This window comes from Podarcis liolepis (assembly GCF_965112155.1).
Source record: "Podarcis liolepis genome assembly, chromosome: 2".
In the NCBI taxonomy this organism is placed as follows: Eukaryota; Metazoa; Chordata; class Lepidosauria; order Squamata; family Lacertidae; genus Podarcis; species Podarcis liolepis.
The window spans coordinates 115,705,818-115,728,183 of NC_139555.1; the positions used below are offsets into that span (position 1 = coordinate 115,705,818).

Here is a 22,366-nt window from a genome sequence, read left to right on the forward strand (position 1 = left end):
ATATGGCAACTCTAGCCAGGAGGGCAGGCATTTGTGCAGCACCCCACTTCCCCCAGCCCTCCATAAGTCACCACTGCCTTAACCTATTTGCTTTTGCATTTGGAAAACCTCGGTTATTATCACCAGTGAACCCATGTTTTAAAAATCAATACAGTTTTTGTAAAATAATACTGCTTTTTTATTTCTTTAATTGGAGAAAGAAGAAAAGGATAGTTTACTATTAAAGAGGAAGCCCAACTCAAAATGTTATTCCAGAATCACTTAGAAGCTTAACATTTTATAAGCTAAAATTTAAGTGGTATCCAACACCTGCCAAATTAAAGAAAAATATATCGTATGCTACACTTACATACTACACTTGGATCTGAACTTGCTAATTTTACCTAAAATGGTATTTCAGGAATTTTTCATGATGAGGATTTAGAAACCAGTGACTGCATATCTGATCACAACCAGACTTAGTACAACATTCTGGATAGCTTATACAGTATATGCCAGATCTATTCCAATTATATAATAAATTTTGAGAAAAAGCTTTCTAAACCCACTTATTAGAGATGACACAGAAAGGGGAAGGGATTTTTGTAGGGTGTTTAAACCACTGGACTATTGTGTACACAATGTCAAGGTAACATTACACTTCATTTTCACTTTATCTCACATGGGGCTCGAACCCTGAGGTTAGAAGACATCTGAAGGCAGCGCTGTTTAGGGAAGTTTTTAATGTTTGATGATTTATTCTATGTTTTTTTAAAAAATAATTCTGTTGGCAGCTGCCCAGAACGGCTAGGGAAACGCAGCCAGATGGGAACGGTATTATTATTATTATTGCTGTATTATTATTATTACCCCAACAGCTCAGCGATTTGTGTACACGGGGACACAGATGACGGCGTGTGAACATCCCTAGAGAAGGGTGCAAAAAGCTTGTTCCCTGCTGCTCCAGAGCTAGGAATGGACCAGATCTCATCGGGCTAATCCATTTGCCCCGACAGCTAAGAGCAGAACCTCCAGGATCAGAAGCAGCGGGCTGCAAATTCGAGGGCAGAGGAAGCAGCAGGGCGGTCTCGCAGCCCTCGCCTTGCAAGGGGGCGCATCCAGCCTCGCAGCCTCCCAGGGCCCAACCCACAGCCAGCGAGCTCCGATGCCCAGAGAGGCAGGAAACGGGGCCAGCCAGGGGGACTCGAGAGCGGCTGCACTTTCCTGTCCCCCGCCGAGGAGAGCGGAGGAGCAGCGGCCCGTGGCCGGGCGAGTTTCCCCGGAGAGGAGCCGGATTCCGGAGCAGGGACGGAGCGAGGAGTCCGAGGTGCAGGAGGCGGGAGGGGGAGGAGAGCAGGTGCGCCTGGCAGGATCGGGCCCCGAGTGGAGTCAGAGGCTGCAGGGCGCCCCCCCCACCCGGGCAGGAAGGGGAAGGGGCGCAGCTGAGGGGCAGGGCATCTGCAGGAGGGCGCAGGGGCAAACATCTCTGGCTCGGGCTGGCACGGACCCTGCCGGAGACCCTGGGGAGCTGCTCCCTTCAGTCCTGAGCTCAAGGGGCAGAATGAGGGGTCCAAGGCAGCTGCTGCTCCGCGATGGACGATGCATATAGTCGCTCACGGATCAGCGGCGTCCCTGGGGCTTTTGCCTCCCCTCTCCCTGTCCCTCAGCAGGGAGCCCCGTCCTCTTCCACGGTCCTCCCCACGGGGGAGAGGGAAGGGGAGGCGGGGGGGAAGGAAGAGCAGTGCAGCAGGGAGGTGCCCCTCTCACTCTCCAGCCCCCCTGACACCCTTTGCAGGCCACTACTCCTGCCCCCCTCCCTCTGCCAGTGCCATTGATAAACCTATCGCCCTCATTTGTGAATTTGTCTGATCGCCTTTGAAAGCTCTCTTTGCCACCACCATCGTCGCATCTTGTGGCAATGATGTCCATCAGATTCATTTAGCAAGGAAATGGCTTCTTTTGCCTTCCTCACATCAAGGTACACTGTGCCTACACATGGAGGTTCTGTTGTTCTGTCAAGGCTAATAAAACATCTAATAGATCTATTTCCCGGAGAACGCATCTGATCTTTTCCCAAGCTATCAAAGTTAGTGACCTCTTGTGTCTGCGTGTAAATCAGTGAGAGAGGCTTAAGCCTGTTTCATTAAAGGTTTTCTTTTTTAAAATAATATTTATTAAAATTTTGTTTGAACAATAAAAAACATACAGAATAACATAATATTTTCCAGTATCCACATTCCATTCTCATCATTGGACTTCCTCACAACTCTTGTTCCTGCATTCCAAACTCTTAAATTTTGCCAGCAATTTATTAACTTGTTTCAATTCATATAATGTAATTTTCCAATATTAAGTCTCAAATTTTAGAAAATTTAGATCACTCTTTTGGAAACTTAGTTTTGACATACTATTAATCCAAAATTTGTCTTTTCTTTCAATTGCATTTAGATTTCATATTCCTTATAACTAATTTGTTGGAACCATGTTATCTAATCTTACATCTTTCTTAGCATTCATACAATTTACAATGTTTTTGTAGATAGTCCTTAAATTTCTTCCAATCCTCCTCCACCAGTTCTTCTCCCAGGTCTCGGATTCTGCCAGTCATTTCCGCCAGTTCCATATAGTCCATCAGTTGCATCTGCCATTCTTCCAGTGTGGGCAAATCTTGAGTTTTCCAGCATTTAGCGATAAGTATCCTTGCTGCTGTTGTAGCATACATAAAAAAGGTTCGGTCCTTCTTTTGCACCCTCTGGCCGACAATGCCTAAAAGAAAAGCCTCTGGTTTCTTAGGGAAGGTATACTTAAATACCTTTTTCAGCTCATTATATATCATTTCCCAGAAAGCCTTCACTCTAGGGCAAGTCCACCAGAGGTGAAAGAATGTTCCTTCAGCTTCTTTACACTTCCAACATTTATTATCAGACAGATGGTATATCTTTGCAAGCTTGACTGGGGTCATGTACCACCTGTATATCATTTTCATAACGTTTTCTTTCAAGGCATTACATGCCGTGAATCTCAGACCGGTGGTCCATAACTTTTCCCAGTCAGCAAACATGATGTTGTACCCTATGTCCTGTGCCCATTTTATCATACCTGATTTGACCGTTTCATCCTGTGTGTTCCATTTTAGCAGCAAGTTATACATTCTTGAAAGTATCTTAGAGCTGGGTTCTAACAGTTCTGTTTCTAACTTTGATTTTTCCACCTGGAATCCTATCTTTTGTTTCATTAAAGGTTTTATTTCCACCTCAGTAATACAGCTGAGTTTTGAGATGAAGGCTGAGGGTTGAAGTGGGTGACAGTTTTGAGAATGCAGAGGAAAGGAGGATTCTTAAGAAGTGTGGCACATGGAAATGAGTTAATGATAATAAATATGTTGAAGACAGTATTGTAAAAGACTGAGGAAGGCAAAATTGAAATTAGCTATTCATGTTCAGATTATTACTCATTTCATTTATATACTGCTTCATATTTTTAAGGGAAAAATTCTCAAAGCAATTAAAGGGAAATCTCATTTCAGTTTGTGTCCATAGGATGTTGAGAACATTAACTCTGTAGATCCAGTTCTCTCCTCCTGATAGTCTCAGATTTGATTGTTCTTTCTGATAGAGCAGGAGGAACATTTATGGGCTTAAAGCTGCATTGATTCTGGAGGCCACATTCCAGTGAGCTTTGTGGCCAATGAATGCACATGCATGCGCACACAGAAAAGAGATGCAGACCATAAAGTCACATGCACACACGCCAGAGGTGCTGCACACACTCACCAGACATGCCATCTAGCATACATACAAGTCTTGCAAACACAATCAGCATGTTTAGGCCTTCCAACCCCAGTGCTGGGGTGGAGGAGAAATAAGAACACAAGAAGACTCTGCTGAATTAGCAAGGAGATCTGTGGAAAAAAAGACCCTTCAGATTGTTCTTTAGAAATCCTCTTTAAAGAGCAGCCAGAGGGATAATTTATTTCCAGATCAGGGCTTTTACCCCATTTCAGCACTGTGCTGCTTTGTGGTGAAATTGCAGATGAAAAGATCTCTCTAAGGGCCCCTTAGGCATCTTTCTCTCCAGGACAGTCAGAGATCTTCATCCTATGATCAGATCAGGAGATGGAAACGGCAGGGACTAGCAGGACACACCCTGAGGCTTGGCAAGCCATATACAGCCAATGGACTGCAAGTTAGAATATCTTCAGTCAAGAGAGTTTGTGACCATCAAATATAAAATATTTTGGAGTGGGTTGCTTGATTTTTTGGTCAATATTCATTTTGTCAGTTTGTTTCTTAGGCTGTGCGGATACAATACATTTAAAGCATGTGGCTTCCCCCAGAGAACCACGGGACTTGTAGTTTATTGCTACAGTTCTCAACACCCCTAACAAACTGCAGCTCGCAGGATTTCTTGGGTGAAGCCATGTACTTTAAATGTTAGGTGGGTCTGTTGCAGCCTTATTCATATACAAAGATCTGTTGCTGCCTTTCCAACATGCTAGAAGTTGCAGCCAGGATCAGCATTCCCTGTCCACTTAACAGGCTCAGTCCTCTCACTGGGTTGTTTTTAAATTTCCTTCCACTGCCTTGATTCCCGCCCCCCCAACCAAATATTATTTGTACTTCCATAAACCTTGAAGTTTCCCCCAGTCTTTGGATAACTTCCCCTCCTCCCTGGGTGGAGCCGTTTGGGTGACATAATGATTTCTATTCACAGCCTGAGCATCAGAAATAGAAAGAGTAATAATATATTTCAAAAACTGGCCAGTGGTTAAAAAATGTGCTTTTGTTTTTATTCTTGGGTTTTATTTTACTTTGTGTTTATTCCTTTTCCAGGAGGGTGGCGTAAAAATGGAAGAGCAGGGACCCAGGGAGAGGGAGAGACTGGAGTGCAAAGGAAAGAAACCTCCTACCGGCCAAGTTGGGACCATCAGGGATCTTCTGCATCGGGCAGATTTATGTCAAATTAAGCAGGAGGCAGAGGAGGGGCAACCGCAGCAGCACTGGGAGGCCCAGAAGCAGGATTTCCTGAAGACGATGCAGCCCCCTCGTTCAGGGTGGGAAACCGCACAGGCTCCCAATTTTCCCCACTCCAGGGATGGTGTCCACTCCTTCAGGGGAGCTGCAGATGCCAGTCAGAGGCCCAGTGGGAGAGCAGGGGGGACAGACCAGACCCTGCTCCCAGACACTGAGGGACTTCTTGGAAAGGTAAGTGCCCTCCTCTCACCTGGGTTTCCAGCACCTGGAGGTCACAGGTCCACTGCCTCTAGACATGGAGGTTCTGTTTAGCTATGGTGGTGAATATTCTTTCTTCTCCATGCAAGGGCCACCCATGTATTCAGAGCAGTCCTTTGTAGATTAACTCTTAATTTCTATGGGGTCTACTCTCAGGCCACTAATGTGCATACCGTGCCAGCCTTAGGAAGGGAGGTGGGACAGGCAGGTGAAAGAAATTGCCAAAGGTGTTTGAAAATGGGTGGGGGATCTTGGGAATGGGGTGCCCAATTGGGGCTTCTCCAGGGGCAGCGGAATGTCTTGGGCAGGAGAATCCCTGCAGGGGCTCTCAGACAGCCTTGGCTTCTTCTTCCCTCCCTCCCAGGAAGCTGCAACTTGCTCTGGATTCTGCGCTCCTCAGGAAGCTGAACCTGCAAACCTAGCTGAGACTGAACCTGCAACCCTGGGCAGGATGGAAGGAGGAAGATGGACGGGTGACCTGGTCAGGCTGTCTCCCGCATCCCTCCCCACAACCTCTGAGCATTACCTCCCAGGACCCTTGGAGAAATCTGGTGAGTTCCAGGGGAGAGGAGATGGGGACAGGGATAGATGGATGGTGGAGGGAGAAAGAGGAAAAGATGGAGAGGAGACAAATGGAAGGAAGTTCCTGACAGGAAGAAGGAAGGGGTGAGGCCTTCTGCAAAGCAGCTCTTTGTGTTTTGAATCCTTTTCCTAAAGTAGTGGTGGCAGATTTTCTTCCTCCAGGCTTTGAAATCTTAGATGTTATTTCCACGGCAGGAATAATTGATGGTAATGATGTTGCACACCAATCCTGAAAAATCAGTGAAGTGGGATGGAAATGCTTCACATAATTATTTATAATTAATGTACATAAATTGTTTCTATTACTCTTATTTGTTATAGACAGGGTCAGAATGATACATTCCACCAGCATCAAAACACAATAGATGCATGCACCTCCCCAGTTTGGTGGGCTTAAGGGACAAAGGACCTGTTATCATGATACACGATTCCTGTGGCTGGAGGCTCTACATTTAGGATTGGGCATATAAAGTCCAAGAGCGTCTGGTATTATAAGCAAATTGTGTAAAATTGTTTGTGAGAGTGAGTGAGTGGGATAATAATTTTAGCGCCCCTGTGTAATGGCTTGGTTCTCCCGCACAGACGTGAGACAACTCCAGTAGTAATTATCTCAAACTCACAAGTCACTGTGGAGCTCAGTCTTCGGCCTGTTCATCCCAGCTTGCAGTTGCCAAGTCCTCCAGCAAAGAAGCCCCCACTTTCGCTTTCTTTTCCCCTCTCGCAGATTCTCTCGAGCCTACGATTTTTTGGACAGGCTATTTCCGGGGTCTGTGTGTCAGACCTCAAACTGGAGATAACAGTCTGTGCCCCCCCCCCATCGGGACCCCCTCTTCCTGCTCTTTGTTCTTTCCTCCTGCTGCAGCTTGGCTGCTCCTCCCCTGCATCACATTCCAACCAAATCCCATCTCTTGCGTTCCCAGGCTCTGTCAGCGGGGGCATGAGAGGCTTGAGATTCACAGAGCTGACACCCTGTCATTTTGTCCGTCCCTAAGCTTCCATGGAGATACTGTGGTACAACCTTGGTGCAAAATTCAAAATAAGTACAGAAAGCCAACAAAGAGACTCAGAGGTTTATAGTGGCACCAGCTTTCCTGGTCAAGAGTCCACTTTGTCAGACTGCAGCCCACAAAAGCTTAGGCCATAATACATTTATCTGCCTTTAAGGGCTGCAAAAGATGAATAAACAGAAGCGTAGTTCATCTATGGAATCCATCCTACAGGAGACAGTGAGAGCCAGCAACTTGGATAGCTTGAAAAAAAGGATAAGACTGACGTCTCTGCTCTGCCCTCGCTGTCCTAGGCAATAATGCTTCTTGATACTAGTTTCTGGAAAGCACTGGAAGGCAGAGAAGACTCTTGTGCTCCAATCCTGCTTGCCGGTTTCCCACAGGCATCTGGTTGGCCTCTGTGAGAAGAGGATGCTGGACTAGGTGGGCCTTTGCCTGATCCAGCAGGCTCTTCTTAGGTTCCAATATAGTGCAATATTTTTACAGTTAAATGTAGCACTTAAGTTTTACTTATTTCACAAAGGAGACACTGTTACTCGAGCCTGAGATCATTCGCTTGAGAAATAAAAATAGAGATGTGTCTAATAAACCAGTTCCAGCATAGATCTGTATTATAAAACGATGGTGCTTTAGTTTGAATAGAGTGATCATGTTTTGATCTTGCCACTGTCTCATCAGCTTTGCAAAAAATTTGGAACCTAGAGAGGACAGTGGAGAATGAAGATGTTACAACGAGAGAAGGTGCAGCTTGGGATTGACAGGTGTTCAGTTCCCTTTTTGTCTTTCTTGAAAGTCTAACAGGATTCTCTTTCCTCCCAGACTCCAAAACAGGTGAGGAAGATGAAAGTCAGAATTCTATGGAGCCACCTGTGAATTTATGGGGGGAAACAAAAAAATTGAGGATACAACAACAAACTCACAAAGGAGATAAACGATTTGAATGTTTTGAATGTGGAAAGAGCTTCAGTGACAGTGGAAAACTTAGAAGACACCAACGAACTCACACGGGGGAGAAACCATTTAAATGTACTGTATGTGAAAAGAGCTTCAGTCTTAATGAAACACTTAGAAGACATCAACGAACTCACACAGGGGAGAAACCATATAAATGTATTGAATGTGGAAATAGCTACAGTGAAAATGGATACCTTAGAATACATCAACGAACTCACACAGGGGAGAAACCAATTAAATGTATTGAATGTGGAAAGAGTTTCAGCAAAAGTGGAGCACTTAGAATACACCGACGAATTCATACAGGGGAGAAACCATTTAAATGTTTTGAATGTGGAAAGAGCTTCAATGATAGTGGATCACTTAGAATACACCAACGAACTCACACAGGGGAAAAACCATATAAATGTATTGAATGTGGAAAGAGCTTCAGTGACAGTGGACACCTTAGAAGACATCAACGAACTCACACGGGGGAGAAACCATTTAAATGTACTGTATGTGAAAAGAGCTTCAGTCTTTATGAAACACTTAGAATACATCAACGAACTCACACAGGGGAGAAACCATATAAATGTATTGAATGTGGAAATAGCTACAGTGAAAATGGATACCTTAGAATACATCAAAGAACTCACACAGGGGAGAAACCATTTAAATGTATTGAATGTGGAAAGAGTTTCAGCAAAAGTGGAGCACTTACAGTACACCGACGAATTCATACAGGGGAGAAACCATTTAAATGTATTGAATGTGGAAAGAGTTTCAGTGATAGTGGATCACTTAGAAGACACCAACGAACTCACACGGGGGAGAAACCATTTCAATGTATGGAATGTGGAAAGAGCTACAGTCAAAATGAAGCACTTAGAGTACACCAACAAATTCACACGGGGGAGAAACCATTTGAATGTTTGGATTGTGGAAAGAGCTTCAGTAGAAGTGATAAACTTAGAAGACATCAACGAACTCACATGGGGGAGAAACCATTTAAATGTATTGAATGTGGAAAGAGCTTCACTGATAGTGGATCACTTAGAATACACCAACGAACTCACACAGGGGAGAAACCATTTAAATGTATGGAATGTGGAAAGAGTTTCAGTGATAGTGGATCACTTAGAATACACCAACGAACTCACACAGGGGAAAAACCATATAAATGTATTGAATGTGGAAAGAGCTACAGTCAAAATGGATACCTTAGAATACATCAACGAATTCACACGGGGGAGAAACCATTTAAATGTATTGAATGTGGAAAGAGCTTCAGTGAAAGTGGAGCACTTAGAAGACATCAACGAACTCACACAGAGGAAAAATCACAGATACTTTAATAAACCGCATAGGTGTTTTTTACCTTTCCTTCTATGCTTCCTTGCAATACTGATAAAATCAAACCACCCCAATGCTTTCAGCCCCAGAAGAGGAGCTGCCCTTGGTGTCGGGGGGGGGGTCCAAGGGAGCATCTGAAGCCCTGCCATTCCTTCTGTCCCTGGCCCCTTCCCCTCCTCTCTCTGCCATCCCAGGGCCACTCTTGACTCCACAGCAGGAGACTGGATCTGTCTGTGATGGTAAGATGTCCTGGCTGGTTGAAGGACCACTTCCTGTTTCCTGAAGCTCCATCCTGCCTTCTCATGCAAGGTGGAGTCATGAAGCAGGCGAAGACTGAGCACACCTAAGGGTGGCGCGGGGAGTGGGTGGGATTCTGCTTAACCTTTCCCCGTCTGCTCCTTTTCTGGATCCAAATCCCCCCACAAAAAGGGGCAGTGTGAGGGCGCAATCAGTGTTATGACGCTGCACTGAAAATCATTGCTTTGTGACCGTAAGAGGCCCTTCTCAAAAAAAGAAGCATCAAGAGAATTTAAGCTACAGAATTTAAAACAAACAGATAATTACAAAAAAAGAAAGCAGTCTGGTGCCACATTGCGTAGGAGTTACTTTAACACACTGTACCTGCGGATTCCTTTGAAAAGAGCTCAGAAACCTCAATGGCTCAAAGAGCTGCAGACACATTACTGACCAGGGCCTGCTATAGGCAGCATAGGACTCCTATATGAGAACAGCTCCGTCTGCCTAATTGTCTGTTTCTGGACACAATCAATGTTTCCACAAGAAGAGGAAGATAGATTTGGAGTGCCGCATTTTCAAAAAAGATGGACACACAACTATTTCTTTGTGGAGCTGAAAGGCATGCCCGTGCGCCTCATTTGTGGTGAGGCCCTCTCCGTCCTGAAGAAGGCCCACCTGCAGAGGCACCACAGGACGTAGCACATTCAGTACGAGGAGTTCCAAGGGCAGCTGCGCAAGGAGAAGGTCAAGGCGCTGAAAACGGACCTGTTGGGTAACCTGTGCCCCCCCCCCAGATGATGTCAAATTGCAACTCACGTCTTCTTCAAATTGCAACTCACGTCCTCAAAATGGTTCAGCCTCCGCCACCTTTACTGCAGCCAACTGAAGGCAACCAACTGTGCTCTTGTGCCCCCCAATCTTTCTCACTTCCAATGAAAACTAATAAATGATTAGGAAGAGAAGCTACCCATGTCGCACTGACACAAACACCTTGCATATGAACTTCGTAAAATAATGAAAGTGTACTACCCCTCCCCCCGCTCACTCTCCCCACCTCTCAATTCCCCAGCCTTACACTGTATACAACATTAAAGTCTGTCTGTCTGTCTGAATTTTTATGATATCCAAAGTAACAGAGTAGCTTATAGCAAGGAAGCCAAATAGCTATTCTAGTTGATAGTTCCTTTTTACAGACTATACAGTGGCCAGACTCTTGCTATTCAAAAGAACTTTACTTTCATAATCATATAACTGAGTGACTGAAACTATGGACTTGATTGACATTTGGAGAACAAGGAACCCTCTTGAGAGAGAGGGAACTTTTTTCTCTCAAGCAAAAATGACATGGACAAGAATTGACCAAATTTGGGTAACTAGTAGTATGGCGCCAAGGATAAAAAAAGTAGAAATCTGCCCAAAGACTTGCTCCGACCATAACGCTGTAAAGATGGAGATGAAACTAACATCAACTGGATCCTTTAGATGGAGAATGAATGACACCCTATTCAGAGATGAAGAGATTTACAAGAAGGCCCAAAAAACATTGAAAGATTACTTTGAGATAAATCTGAGAACAGAAGTGGAAAAAAGAATAATTTGGGACGCAAGTAAGGCCGTGATGCGAGGTTTCCTAATACAACAGAACTCCATAAAGAGGAAAAAGCAGAATGAGAGGAAAGAAAAATTTTTGGAGAAAATGAAAGAAGGTGAAAGGAAATTGAGGTCTAAACCAAAGTCTCATGAGATTTTGAGAGAAATAAAGCATTACCAGATGCAATATATGGAATTGATGAATCAAGAGATAGAATGGAAAATAAAGCAAATGAGACAAAAGACATTTGAATCAGCAGATAAATGTGGGAAACTTCTGTCATGGCAACTGAAAAAGAGGCAAAAATTGAACACTGTGACAAGTTTAGAAATGGATGGAAAGATTATCCATAAACCAAACGAGATAAGTAATTGCTTTCAAAGTTTCTTCAGGAAATTATATGCACAAGGGCCAGTCAACAAACAGGAAATAGAAGAATTTATTAAGAAATATGGATTACCAAAAATTTCAGAGCAAAGCAAAATGATTTTGAATGAGAAAATAACAGGACAAGAAATAGAGGGTGCCATTCAGAATATGCAACTGGGAAAATCTCCAGGACCAGATGGTTTGACCGCTAGATATTACAAAGCGTTGAAGGAATGGCTAGTACAACCACTGAAGGAAGTTTGTAACAAAATTTTGGAGGGGAAAAAGGCACCTGAATCGTGGAAAGAAGCTTTTATTTCACTTATACCGAAAACTGAGACTGAAAAGAACCAGGTCAAAAACTACCGCCCTATATCACTACTTAATGTGGATTACAAAATCTTTGCAGACATTTTGGCAAAAAGACTGAAGAGAGTGTTGGTAGGGGAGATTCATAAGGACCAAACTGGCTTTCTTCCAGGGAGACATATGTCAGACAATGTGAGGAACATTATAGACATTTTGGAACTGTTAGAAGTGGACATTAATAGGAAGGCTGTTTTAATTTTTGTGGACGCGGAGAAAGCCTTTGATAATATTTGCTGGAGCTTTATGAAGAAGAATCTCCAAGGGATGGGGGTAGGCCAAGGTTTTGAAAACGGTATAGGTGCAATATATTCTAAACAAAAAGCAAAGTTAATTGTAAATAATGTGGTTACGGAAGAAATACCCATAGAGAAAGGTACACGACAGGGATGCCCAATATCCCCTTTACTTTTTATATCAGTCCTGGAGGTTTTGTTAAACATGATCAGAGGGGACCAGTTGGTTAAAGGAGTTCAGGTCAGAGCCAGACATTACAAGTTAAGGGCATTTGCAGATGACCTAGTATTGACCTTGCAACAGCCAGATACTAGTACTAAAAGAGTATTAGAACTAATTGAGATATTTGGTCAAGTAGCAGGATTTAAACTGAACAAACAGAAAACGAAAGTGTTGGAGAAAAATCTAACATTGGCTGAAAAAGAGAAGTTTCAGAGTGAAACAGGTTTAGTGATAACGAAAAAAGTGAAGTACCTGGGGGTAAACTTAACATCTAAGAATGTGAACTTATTTAAGGACAACTATGACAAATGTTGGACAGAAGTAAAGAAAGATCTAGAAATATGGTCAAGGTTGAGACTCTCCTTGTTAGGCCGAATTGCTGTCATCAAGATGAATGTATTGCTTAGAATGTTGTTTTTATTCCAGACGTTGCAGATTTTGGACAAGATGGACTGTTTCAAGAAGTGGCAGAAAGACATATCTAAATTTGTCTGGCAGGGCAAAAAGCCCAGAATAAAATTTAAGATTTTAACTGATGCAAAAGATAGAGGGGGGTTTGCCCTGCCGGACTTAAGACTCTACTATGAATCGGCAGCTTTTTTTTTTTTTATTTATTTTTATTACATTTTTTCCAGATAGAGATATACAGTATAGAACAAACAAAGAAGAAAAGAAAAGAAAAGAAGAGAAAAAAGACAAATTATTTCAACAGCTTATTTCAATTTTCTATCGAACTTCCCCACATCTCCCGCACAGTGCAATCTTGATAATAAATTTATCAGCAAATTATTACCTTGTTTCATGTGTTTCTTTTGTACTTTCAATTGCATTTTAAGTTTAAATCACTTATTATCCATTTACTCTATAAGCAAACATATTATCATTTTTGACCATTTAAACATTGATTCTTTCATTAATATTATCTAATTTCATATATATTCCACTCTCGTTGCTGGAGCTAACATTCCAAATCATGCGAAATCCTATAGTTCATATAACTTATAAAATTTTTGCAAATAGTCCTTAATTTTTTTCCAGTCCTCCTCCATTGCTTCTTCTCCCAAATCTCGGATCCTGGCAGTCATCTCGGCCAACTCCATGTAGTCCATCAATTGCGTTTGTGAATCGGCAGCTTTTTGCTGGTTGAAACATTGGTTACTTCTTGAGAATACAGACATTTTGGATCTGGAAGGGTTTGATAATAGATTTGGTTGGCATGCATATATATGGTATGACAAGGTAAAATTACACAAAGGTTTTAAAAACCATATTGTTAGGAAAGCATTATACAATGTTTGGATGCGGTATAAAGATTTATTGGAAAGTAAAACTCCCAGGTGGTTGTCACCAATGGAAGCTAAAGAGGTGAAAAAACTTAATATGGAGTCTAAATGGCCAAAATATTGTGAAATAGTAGAACAAGATGGTGAAAAAATTAAATTACAGAGTTATGAAAAATTAAAGTCCAAGGTACGAGACTGGTTCAGATAAATGAGATATTTAAACAGGACAGGAAAATAGGCTTCCAGATGGAGAGGTCAAAACTAGAAACAGAACTGTTAGAACCAAATAGTAAGAACCTGTCTAGAATGTATAATTTGCTGTTGAAATGGAATACACAGGATGAAACGGTGAAATCAGCTATGATTAAATGGGCACAGGATATCGGACATGACATTATGTTTGCTGACTGGGAGCAGTTATGGACCACCGGTGTTAAGTTTACGGCATGTAATGCCTTAAGAGAAAACATTATGAAAATGATCTATAGGTGGTACATTACCCCAGTCAAGCTTGCAAAAATTTACCATTTGCCCAATAATAAATGCTGGAAATGTAATGAGACTGAGGGTACTTTTTATCACCTTTGGTGGACCTGCCCGAAGATTAAAGCCTTTTGGGAAATGATCTATAATGAAATTAAGAAAGTCCTTAAATGGACCTTCCCTAAGGAACCTGAGGCTTTTCTCTTGGGCATGGTTGGCCAACTGGTGTTGTCAGAGTTGCTTCCAGATCCTAGCTCACAGAGGATCACGCTAGCCAGCGATCATTAAATAAAAGTCTTTATTGAGTTACAGTTTCCATTCTCAAGCTGCTGTGTGCAACTCTACGTCTTATGCTTAGATCGGCGAAGCTCCGTCCGAGTCTCCGCCCCTTGTACACCAACTTAATATCCTAGCCCTGCTCCACCTTTTCCGCCTGACTGTTCTTCTCTGGGTCCCTCTGCCCCCCGGGGTCTCTTCCTTCCGGGATTCTTCTGACGCTGACCCCCCGGACCCTCCTGTCTCCTTGCGCCGGGCTTTAGGACCTGGCTCCCTTTCCGGGCTGCCTACTGCGCCACCTTCCTGTGCATTTGAACTTGGCGCGCGCGCCCAACCTTCCACCTTCCGTCTAACCGTCTCTTCGCTCCCCGATGGAGGTGTGGCCACTCCTGACTCGTGCCCTCCCTCCTGTTGTGAGCTGCCAGCGCTTGATCCCTGGCGCCCTTCCTCTTCCCTGCTCTCTGGCGGTGACGCTGGTCCCGATTTCCAACTGCTCCCCTCTGAGTCCCCTCTGGCTCTATCTTCCTGGGGTGTCCCCCTAGTCTCCCCCCTTGCCCTGGCCACTGGTGCTCCTTTCTGTGAATCTTCTGATTCACTGGAAAGACTCGGAGATCTCGGGTCGTCGTCGTCACTCATCTTTTCTTCTGCCTCCTCCCCCTCGCTCTCTGTTTCCTCCCTTGCCCTTGCCTCTGCTCCTGAACCCCTGACATCCATCCCCCCTCGAAGCCCCCTCTTCCCCCCTCCCCTCCTTCCGGTGCGGGAGCTGGGTGCTGCCGTGTCAAGGGGACGAATGTCGGGTACAGTTCGCTTCCCATGGCGGGCCTCCATCTGAAGTCTTCCGGTTCTTCCTCCCTGCTCTCGTCGACGACGGTCACCTCCGCTTCCATCTCTGTGCCGCCGTGCTCGAAACCCGGGTCGTCCCCGAAAACGTCCATGTCCGTCTCTCCCTCGCTTCCTTCTGGAGACGTTGCTCGTCCTGGACCCTCCAGCCACTTTCTGCGCCACTGCTCCTCTGGTCGATCATCCCACCAATACGAGGGTTCTGAAGCGGATCCCGAGGGTGACCCCTCCTGAGAACGGGCGTCTCGTGTCGGTTCCTCGTCCGAGTCGAACCCCCGGAACGTGCTGGCTGAAAGCGTGGGCGTGAAAAGCCAGTCGTCGAAAAAGTCTGCTGGCATTGGCCTATGTGGGAAGAGGGCATGAAACTCTTCTTTGAGCAGAGGTTCGTCTAAAGCGTAGCCCGGCACCCAGCTGTTGGCACTGGCCGGGGTGCCCTCCTTGGCGAGAAGGTATTCTACCCCCTCTTCCCCCCATCTGGAGTCCAAAATCTCCGTGACTTCGTTGATGCGCTCCTCCTGTGCCACTCCCCCTTGCCCGGTTCTCTCTCGGAGCGGACTCGGTGCCGTTCCTGGTTCCTGAAACCTGTGAGGTGCCTTGTAGGGAGTGAGCACCGATCTGTGGAACACCGGATGCATCCTGGAGCCCTCCGGAAGCGCCAGCCTGAAAGCCACCGGGTTGACCTGCTCTTCGACTTGGTAGGGCCCCAGTTGTTTATGCCCTAGTTTCTTCTTCGCCAACGACCTGGCCGGCACTGCGTGGGCTGCTAACCAGACCCAGTCTCCCACATGGATCTCTTCGCCAACCCTTCTGTGTTTGTCCGCTTGTACCTTGTATGCGTGTTTAGCCAGCTCCAGGTGCCGCCGCAGCTGATCGTGGACCTCCTGCAACTCCGACACGAACGTATCTGCTGTCTGCGGCTCCCCCTCCCCCATTCTTTCTAGTCCCGGGAAGGTTCTGGGGTGCCTCCCGTTGTTGGCGAAGAACGGCGTGACCCCCGTGGACACGTGTTTCGTGTTGTTGTAGGCGAACTCGGCGAGAGGCAGGTAATCCACCCACGTCGCAGGCTGTTGATTCGCATAACATCTCAGGTACTGCTGCATGATGGCATTGACCCGCTCCGCTTGCCCGTTGGTCTGCGGGTGTCTAGCCGACGCCAGGTTGATCTTGACGTTCAGGAAGCCCATCAGCTTCTGCCAGAAGTTCGAGATGAACTGTCGCCCTCGGTCGGACAGAATAGACCGCGGCAGACCGTGAACTTTGAACACGTGATCTATGAACAGTTTGGCGGTTTGTTCCGCTGTGGCCACCTTCGCACACGGAATGAAATGTGCCATCTTGGAGAACAAGTCCACCACCACCAGCACAGCCGTCTTGCCCCTCGAGCTGGGCAGATCCGTGACAAAGTCCAGGGCCACTCTCTCCCATGGTTCGAACGGAGTTTGCAGCGGTTCCAGCAGTCCGGCCGGCGGTCTGTGCACTGGTTTGGCCCTCTGGCAGGTGTCACACCTCGCCACGTAGTCCGCGACTTCCCCCCTCATTCTGGGCCACCAGAAGTCTCTGGCGACTAATTCCACCGTCTTCTCCTTGCCAAAGTGCCCGGCAGTGGGCGCGTCGTGCAGCTGCTGCAGTACCTTGGCGCGAAGTTCGTCTCCCGGCACGTAGATGGCCCCTTTACGGATGAGCAATCCATCTCGCAACTGGAACTCGTCGGTCGCTGCCGTGCCCCTGTGCACCTCTGCCATCTTTGCTTGCACGAAGGAGTCATCCTGCAACGCTCGTCGCACCGCCTCCAGGTCAACTGTTGCCGCAGCGCACGCCCACACTGTCGGTGCGAAGATGTGCATGGCGGCCGCTGGCGTTGCCTCCTCCAGATACTGTGGCTTACGGGAGAGAGCATCCGCCATGATGTTGGTGTCCCCCGGGGCATACTCTATTCGGAAGTCGAAGTTCGCAAAGAACTCAGCCCAACGTATTTGCCTCTGGTTCAGGAACTGTGCCGTGCGCCAGTGCTCCAGATTCTTGTGGTCTGTGCAGACCTGCACCATGTGCTTGGCGCCGATCAGGAAGTGCCTCCACGCTTTGAATGCTGCATGAATGGCCAGCAACTCCCTGTCCCAGATGGTGTAGTTCTGTTCGGACTTGCTGAGCTTCCTTGAGTAAAACGCTCCCGGCCTCCAAACCCCCTGCGGGTCCTTCTGCAGCAGGACTGCTCCGACGGCTCTGTCCGAAGCGTCTGTCTCCACCCTCATCGGCCTGCTGGGGTTGACATGAAGCAGCTGCTCTTCCGACGCGAAGAGACGCTTGAGTGCCTGAAAGGACTGCTCCGCCTGCTCTGTCCAGATGAACTTCTTTTTCTTGGAGCTGAGCGTGTCCGTGATGGCCGCTGTCTGCATAGCAAAGCCTTTGATAAACTTGCGATAGAAGTTCGCGAAGCCGACAAACCGTTGGACCTCCTTCCGGTTGCGTGGGCTTTTCCAATCCAACACTGCTCGAACCTTGGCGCTGTCCATGGCGAGCCCCTTGTCAGACAACTTGTAGCCCAGGAAATCCACCTCCGTCACGTCGAATTGGCACTTCTCCAGCTTGGCGTAAAGCCTATGTTGCTGTAGCCTGCTCAGCACTTCCCTGACGTGTCTGTCATGCTCCTGCTGCGATTCCGAAAAGATCAGGATGTCATCCAAGAAACAGATGCACGTCTTGTAGAGGAGCCCCGCCAACACGTGATGCATGAAAGCTTGAAAAACGTGGGAGCCATTTTGCAATCCAAAAGGCATAACTCTATATTCGTAGGTGCCCAGGGGCATGAACATGGCTGTCTTCCACTCATCTCCTTCCCGCATGCGAATGAGGTTGTACGCCCCTCGCAGGTCCAACTTGGTGAACACGCTGCCCTTGCGTACCTTTGCGAGGAGGTCGTCGATTCGGGGCATGGGGAAGTCCGATGGCTTGGTCACACTGTTCAAAATGCGATAGTCCACTACGAGTCTTTTTTGGGGCGTGTCCCGCTTCTTAACAAAGAATACCGGACTGCCCCCCGCTGCCTTGGACTCTTGGATGAAACCGCGCTCCAAATTATGATCTATGAACTCCTTGAGTTCCTGCAGTTCGTCCTCAGACATGGAATACAGCTTCCCTTTGGGCAGCGCCGCCCCCGGCAGCAGGTCAATTTTGCAGTCATATGGTCTGTGGGGGGGTAGCCTGTCTGCCTCCTTCTCGCAGAAAACCTCCAAAAATTCTGCGTACTTGTGGGGAACCGCTTGCAGCGTGCCTAGCTACAGCTGTGACTCCTCTTCCTCTCCGTCCTGCCGGGGCACGATGCAGTGTTCAGCGCAAAAGGAAGAGCCGAAGGTCAGCTGCCTCTGGTACCAAGCCAGCGTCGGGCTGTGCTTGTCCAGCCAACTCATGCCCAATACAATGGGCGTGTCCGATAGTTGAGTGACGTTGAAGCTGATGACTTCCCTGTGATTCCCAAGTCGCATCACCATTGGTGGCGTCTGCTTCACCACTTGCCCCCCTAGCAGCTCCCTGCCATCCACCGTGACAACCTGCAGGGGCAGCGTGGCAGGCAGCAACTGTATAGCGTGCCGGTCGACAAAGTCCTGCCCTATAAAGTCCGCATTGCTTCCTGAGTCAATGGTGATTGGCACGTCCATGGTGATTCCATTGGGCAGCTGGAGAGATGCGGTGAGCCTTACTACTGGTTTGGGCGGGAGGGGGTCCATGGGCTGTAAAATCTCTGGGGACTGCTTCACTGACACGTCTGGCTGGGCCCCAGTGCCTCTTCCTCCAGCCAGACTCCGTCGTTTCCCTGCTGTGGTTCTGCTTGCTGCGTTGCTGCAGTTACCATTGCTGAGGCTGCAGTGTGCTTGTGGAGCCTCCGGGGACACTCTTTCGCCATATGCTGTGGATCATCACATATGTAACACTTCCTGTTCCCTCTAGGAGGCTTCGCTTTCACTGTTGCCGGTGCTAGGGCTCTGGCTGCTGACTGAGCCCTTGCACCTCCAACCTCCATAGGTTCCGCCCCTCCTCCTGGCGGAGGCGTGGATTGCGCACGCGCTGCTTCTCTGGGAAGGAAGGAGGAGCCCCTGGCTGGTTCGCGCCCTCCACGCCCTTCGTCCCTGCTCCACGGACGTTCTTCCAGCCGCACCCCCACCGCCAGCGCCCTCTGAACGATCTCCTGCGTGGTCCGGGGTCTCTCTCCCCTCGCAATTTCATCTTTAACCGAGCTGTGCAATCCCTCCCAAAACAGGTCTCTTACAGGGGCCGAATCTGTCCCATTCCAGGGCACTGACCAAAGCGAAAAAGCGGGCATGGTACTGCCTTACGCTGGCCCTCCCTTGCCTTAGTCCATGCACCTCCTTCCGGGCAAGAACCACGTCAGTGCTTGATAAAAAGCACCCATCCATCGCTTTAATAAAGGCATCCGCATTTTGGAGCGCCGGATCCTTATCTCTCCACAAATTGCGCAGCCATGCTTTAGCGTCTCCATGCAAATGGGACATGATGAACCCCACCTTCTCTTCCTCATCTCTAAAGTCTTTGTTCAGCAGTTGCAGTGCACACATTACATCTGCTCTAAAGTTGGGGTACTGTTGCAAATTCCCATCGAAGTGAGAGACCAGACCGCCTGTTCGTCTTCCCAACCCAATCCCCTCTGGTTTGGGTGTCTGTTGCCCTTGCTTCGTAAGCACTTCCAACCTGACCTGGAGATCCCTGTAGGCGGCAGCTGCGTCCTCCTCTCTCTTCCTGGATGCAAGAGCCTCGGCATTCAGTCGTGACACTGCTTCGCTGAGTTCCGCTATCTGCTGTTCGGCCGTCATATTGTCTGCCGTTCGTGAGCTCGCTAGTAGGCACCCGCTTTCTCTCCTCTCCGCGAGGCCGTGGATGCCCACAATTTATGAGACGGAGCTTACTGTCAGAGTTGCTTCCAGATCCTAGCTCACAGAGGATCACGCTAGCCAGCGATCATTAAATAAAAGTCTTTATTGAGTTACAGTTTCCATTCTCAAGCTGCTGCGTGCAACTCTACGTCTTATGCTTAGATCGGCGAAGCTCCGTCTGAGTCTCCGCCCCTTGTACACCAACTTAATATCCTAGCCCTGCTCCACCTTTTCCGCCTGACTGTTCTTCTCTGGGTCCCTCTGCCCCCCGGGGTCTCTTCCTTCCGGGATTCTTCTGACGCTGACCCCCCGGACCCTCCTGTCTCCTTGCGCCGGGCTTTAGGACCTGGCTCCCTTTCCGGGCTGCCTACTGCGCCATCTTCCTGTGCATTTGAACTTGGCGCGCGCGCCCAACCTTCCACCTTCCGTCTAACCGTCTCTTCGCTCCCCGATGGAGGTGTGGCCACTCCTGACTCGTGCCCTCCCTCCTGTTGTGAGCTGCCAGCGCTTGATCCCTGGCGCCCTTCCTCTTCCCTGCTCTCTGGCGGTGACGCTGGTCCCGATTTCCAACTGCTCCCCTCTGAGTCCCTCTGGCTCTATCTTCCTGGGGTGTCCCCCTAGTCTCCCCCCCTTGCCCTGGCCACTGGTGCTCCTTTCTGTGAATCTTCTGATTCACTGGAAAGACTCGGAGATCTCGGGTCGTCGTCATCACTCATCTTTTCTTCTGCCTCCTCCCCCTCGCTCTCTGTTTCCTCCCTTGCCCTCGCCTCTGCTCCTGAACCCCTGACAGGTGTTAAAGAAGGACAGGACGTTTTTCATGTATGCCACTACAGCAGCAAGAATTCTTCTGGCAAAGTATTGGAAGACACAAGAACTACCCACTCTGGAAGAATGGCAGACGAAGGTGATTGACTATATGGGACTGGCAGAGATGACCGGCAGAATCCGTGACCAGGGGAAAGAGACAGTGGAAGAAGACTGGAAGAAATTTAAATTATATCTTAAAAACTGTTGTAAAATTGAGGAGTGTTAAGATGTTAAGGAATTAAGAAATAGAGAATTGCAGGTGTAATCAATAAGTTAAAGAAGAAAGAATCTAATGAAAGTGATTTAAATAATTAATTAGAGGAGTTGCTGAAGAAATCTAAAACAAGGATGCAGAAAAGGGGAGGTATGGGGAAGTCCGGGAAGTAAGGTGTATGAAAATATGATTATGAAATTATACATATTTATATGTTTGTATGTTTTTGTTTTGTGTATTGTTAGTTTTTATTCTGTGTTTGGAAAATCAATAAAAATTTATTTTAAAAAAAATAATCATATAACTGAGAAGAATAGAAGAGGAGTCTGTAACCTGAAGTGTATGTAACCCGAGGTACCACTGTACAATATTCTGCTGATTCAAACATGCGCGTGTTCTCACATGAAATCACTTATAGTTTCTTATGAAACATTTTTCTTTCACATCAGCAGTATTGTCTCTATTCCTGCACAGGTTTCTGCTTGTTAACATTTAGTGGCTGCAAGGACCACATAACACCAGTCCTGAGAGATCTGCATTGGCTCCCAGTATGTTTCCGAGCACAATTCAAAGTGTTGGTGCTGACCTTTAAAGCCTTAAATGGCCTCGGTCCTGTATACCTGAAGGAGCATCTCCACCCCCATCGTTCAGCCCAGACGCTGAGATCCAGCGCCAAGGGCCTTCTGGCAGTTCCCTCATTGCGAGAAGTGAGGTTACAGGGAACGAGACAGAGGGCCTTCTCGGTAGTGGCCCCCACCCTGTGAAACACCCTCCCTTCAGATGTGAAGGAAATAAGCATCTATCCTATCTTTAAAAGACATCTGAAGGCAGCCCTGTTTAGGGAAGTTTTTAATATTTAATGCTGTACTGTTTTTAACACTTGATTGGGAGCCACCCAGAGTGGCTGGGGAAACTCAGCCAGATGGGTGGGGTATAAATAATAAATAATTATTATTATATAGTGATCTGTTTCACTTCAGACAGATCACACTAACAAACTACAGTTACAGTTGCTCCAAGATAATTCAGTGGGGCCTCTTCTCAGTTCATTGTCTTCTGGATCAGTGCCTTAATCCTTTGTAGATTCTGTATATCACAGAATAGTGTCCCCAGATGTTGTTGTCCAGTTCCCATCAGCTTCAGCCAGCAGGGATGACAGTCAAGGATGATAGGAACTCTAATCTGGACCTCACCACCTGGACTCTGCTGCCCTATATCCTTCCCATTGAAAAAAATGTGAGAATAAATTTTGGACACTATAGATTTATCCTGATCTGATGCATGCAATGTCTTTTGTTTTGCAGCTGTGTGATTTGTGCTCATGTTGTATTGTGGTGGCCATTGGCTATAAACAATAAAATTTATAGATACGGTAGATTGAACTGCAAAAATAAGTAATAAAATAATAAAAGGATTTTACTTTTGGTCCTCACTCCAAAATGGTGTGTGTGTGTGTGTGTGTGTGTGTGT

The 22,366-nt window shown here is 46.9% G+C and overlaps 2 protein-coding genes across 2 annotated transcripts in view; both read left to right on the plus strand.

Annotated features, from left to right (window-relative positions):
• LOC310701289 (uncharacterized protein) overlaps nucleotides 1–22,366 on the plus strand; it is a 229,835-nt gene that overhangs the window by 171,240 nt on the left and 36,229 nt on the right. The gene's annotated exons all lie outside the window — the stretch shown is intronic.
• On the plus strand, nucleotides 1,221–22,169 carry LOC310701319 (uncharacterized protein). Its single transcript, XM_083492038.1, has 5 exons — nucleotides 1,221–1,306; nucleotides 4,812–5,183; nucleotides 5,575–5,761; nucleotides 7,619–10,580; nucleotides 21,206–22,169. Exons 2-4 carry the CDS (start codon nucleotides 4,827–4,829, stop codon nucleotides 9,088–9,090), a joined length of 2,016 nt encoding a protein of 671 aa, XP_083348164.1. The 5' UTR covers nucleotides 1,221–1,306; nucleotides 4,812–4,826; the 3' UTR covers nucleotides 9,091–10,580; nucleotides 21,206–22,169.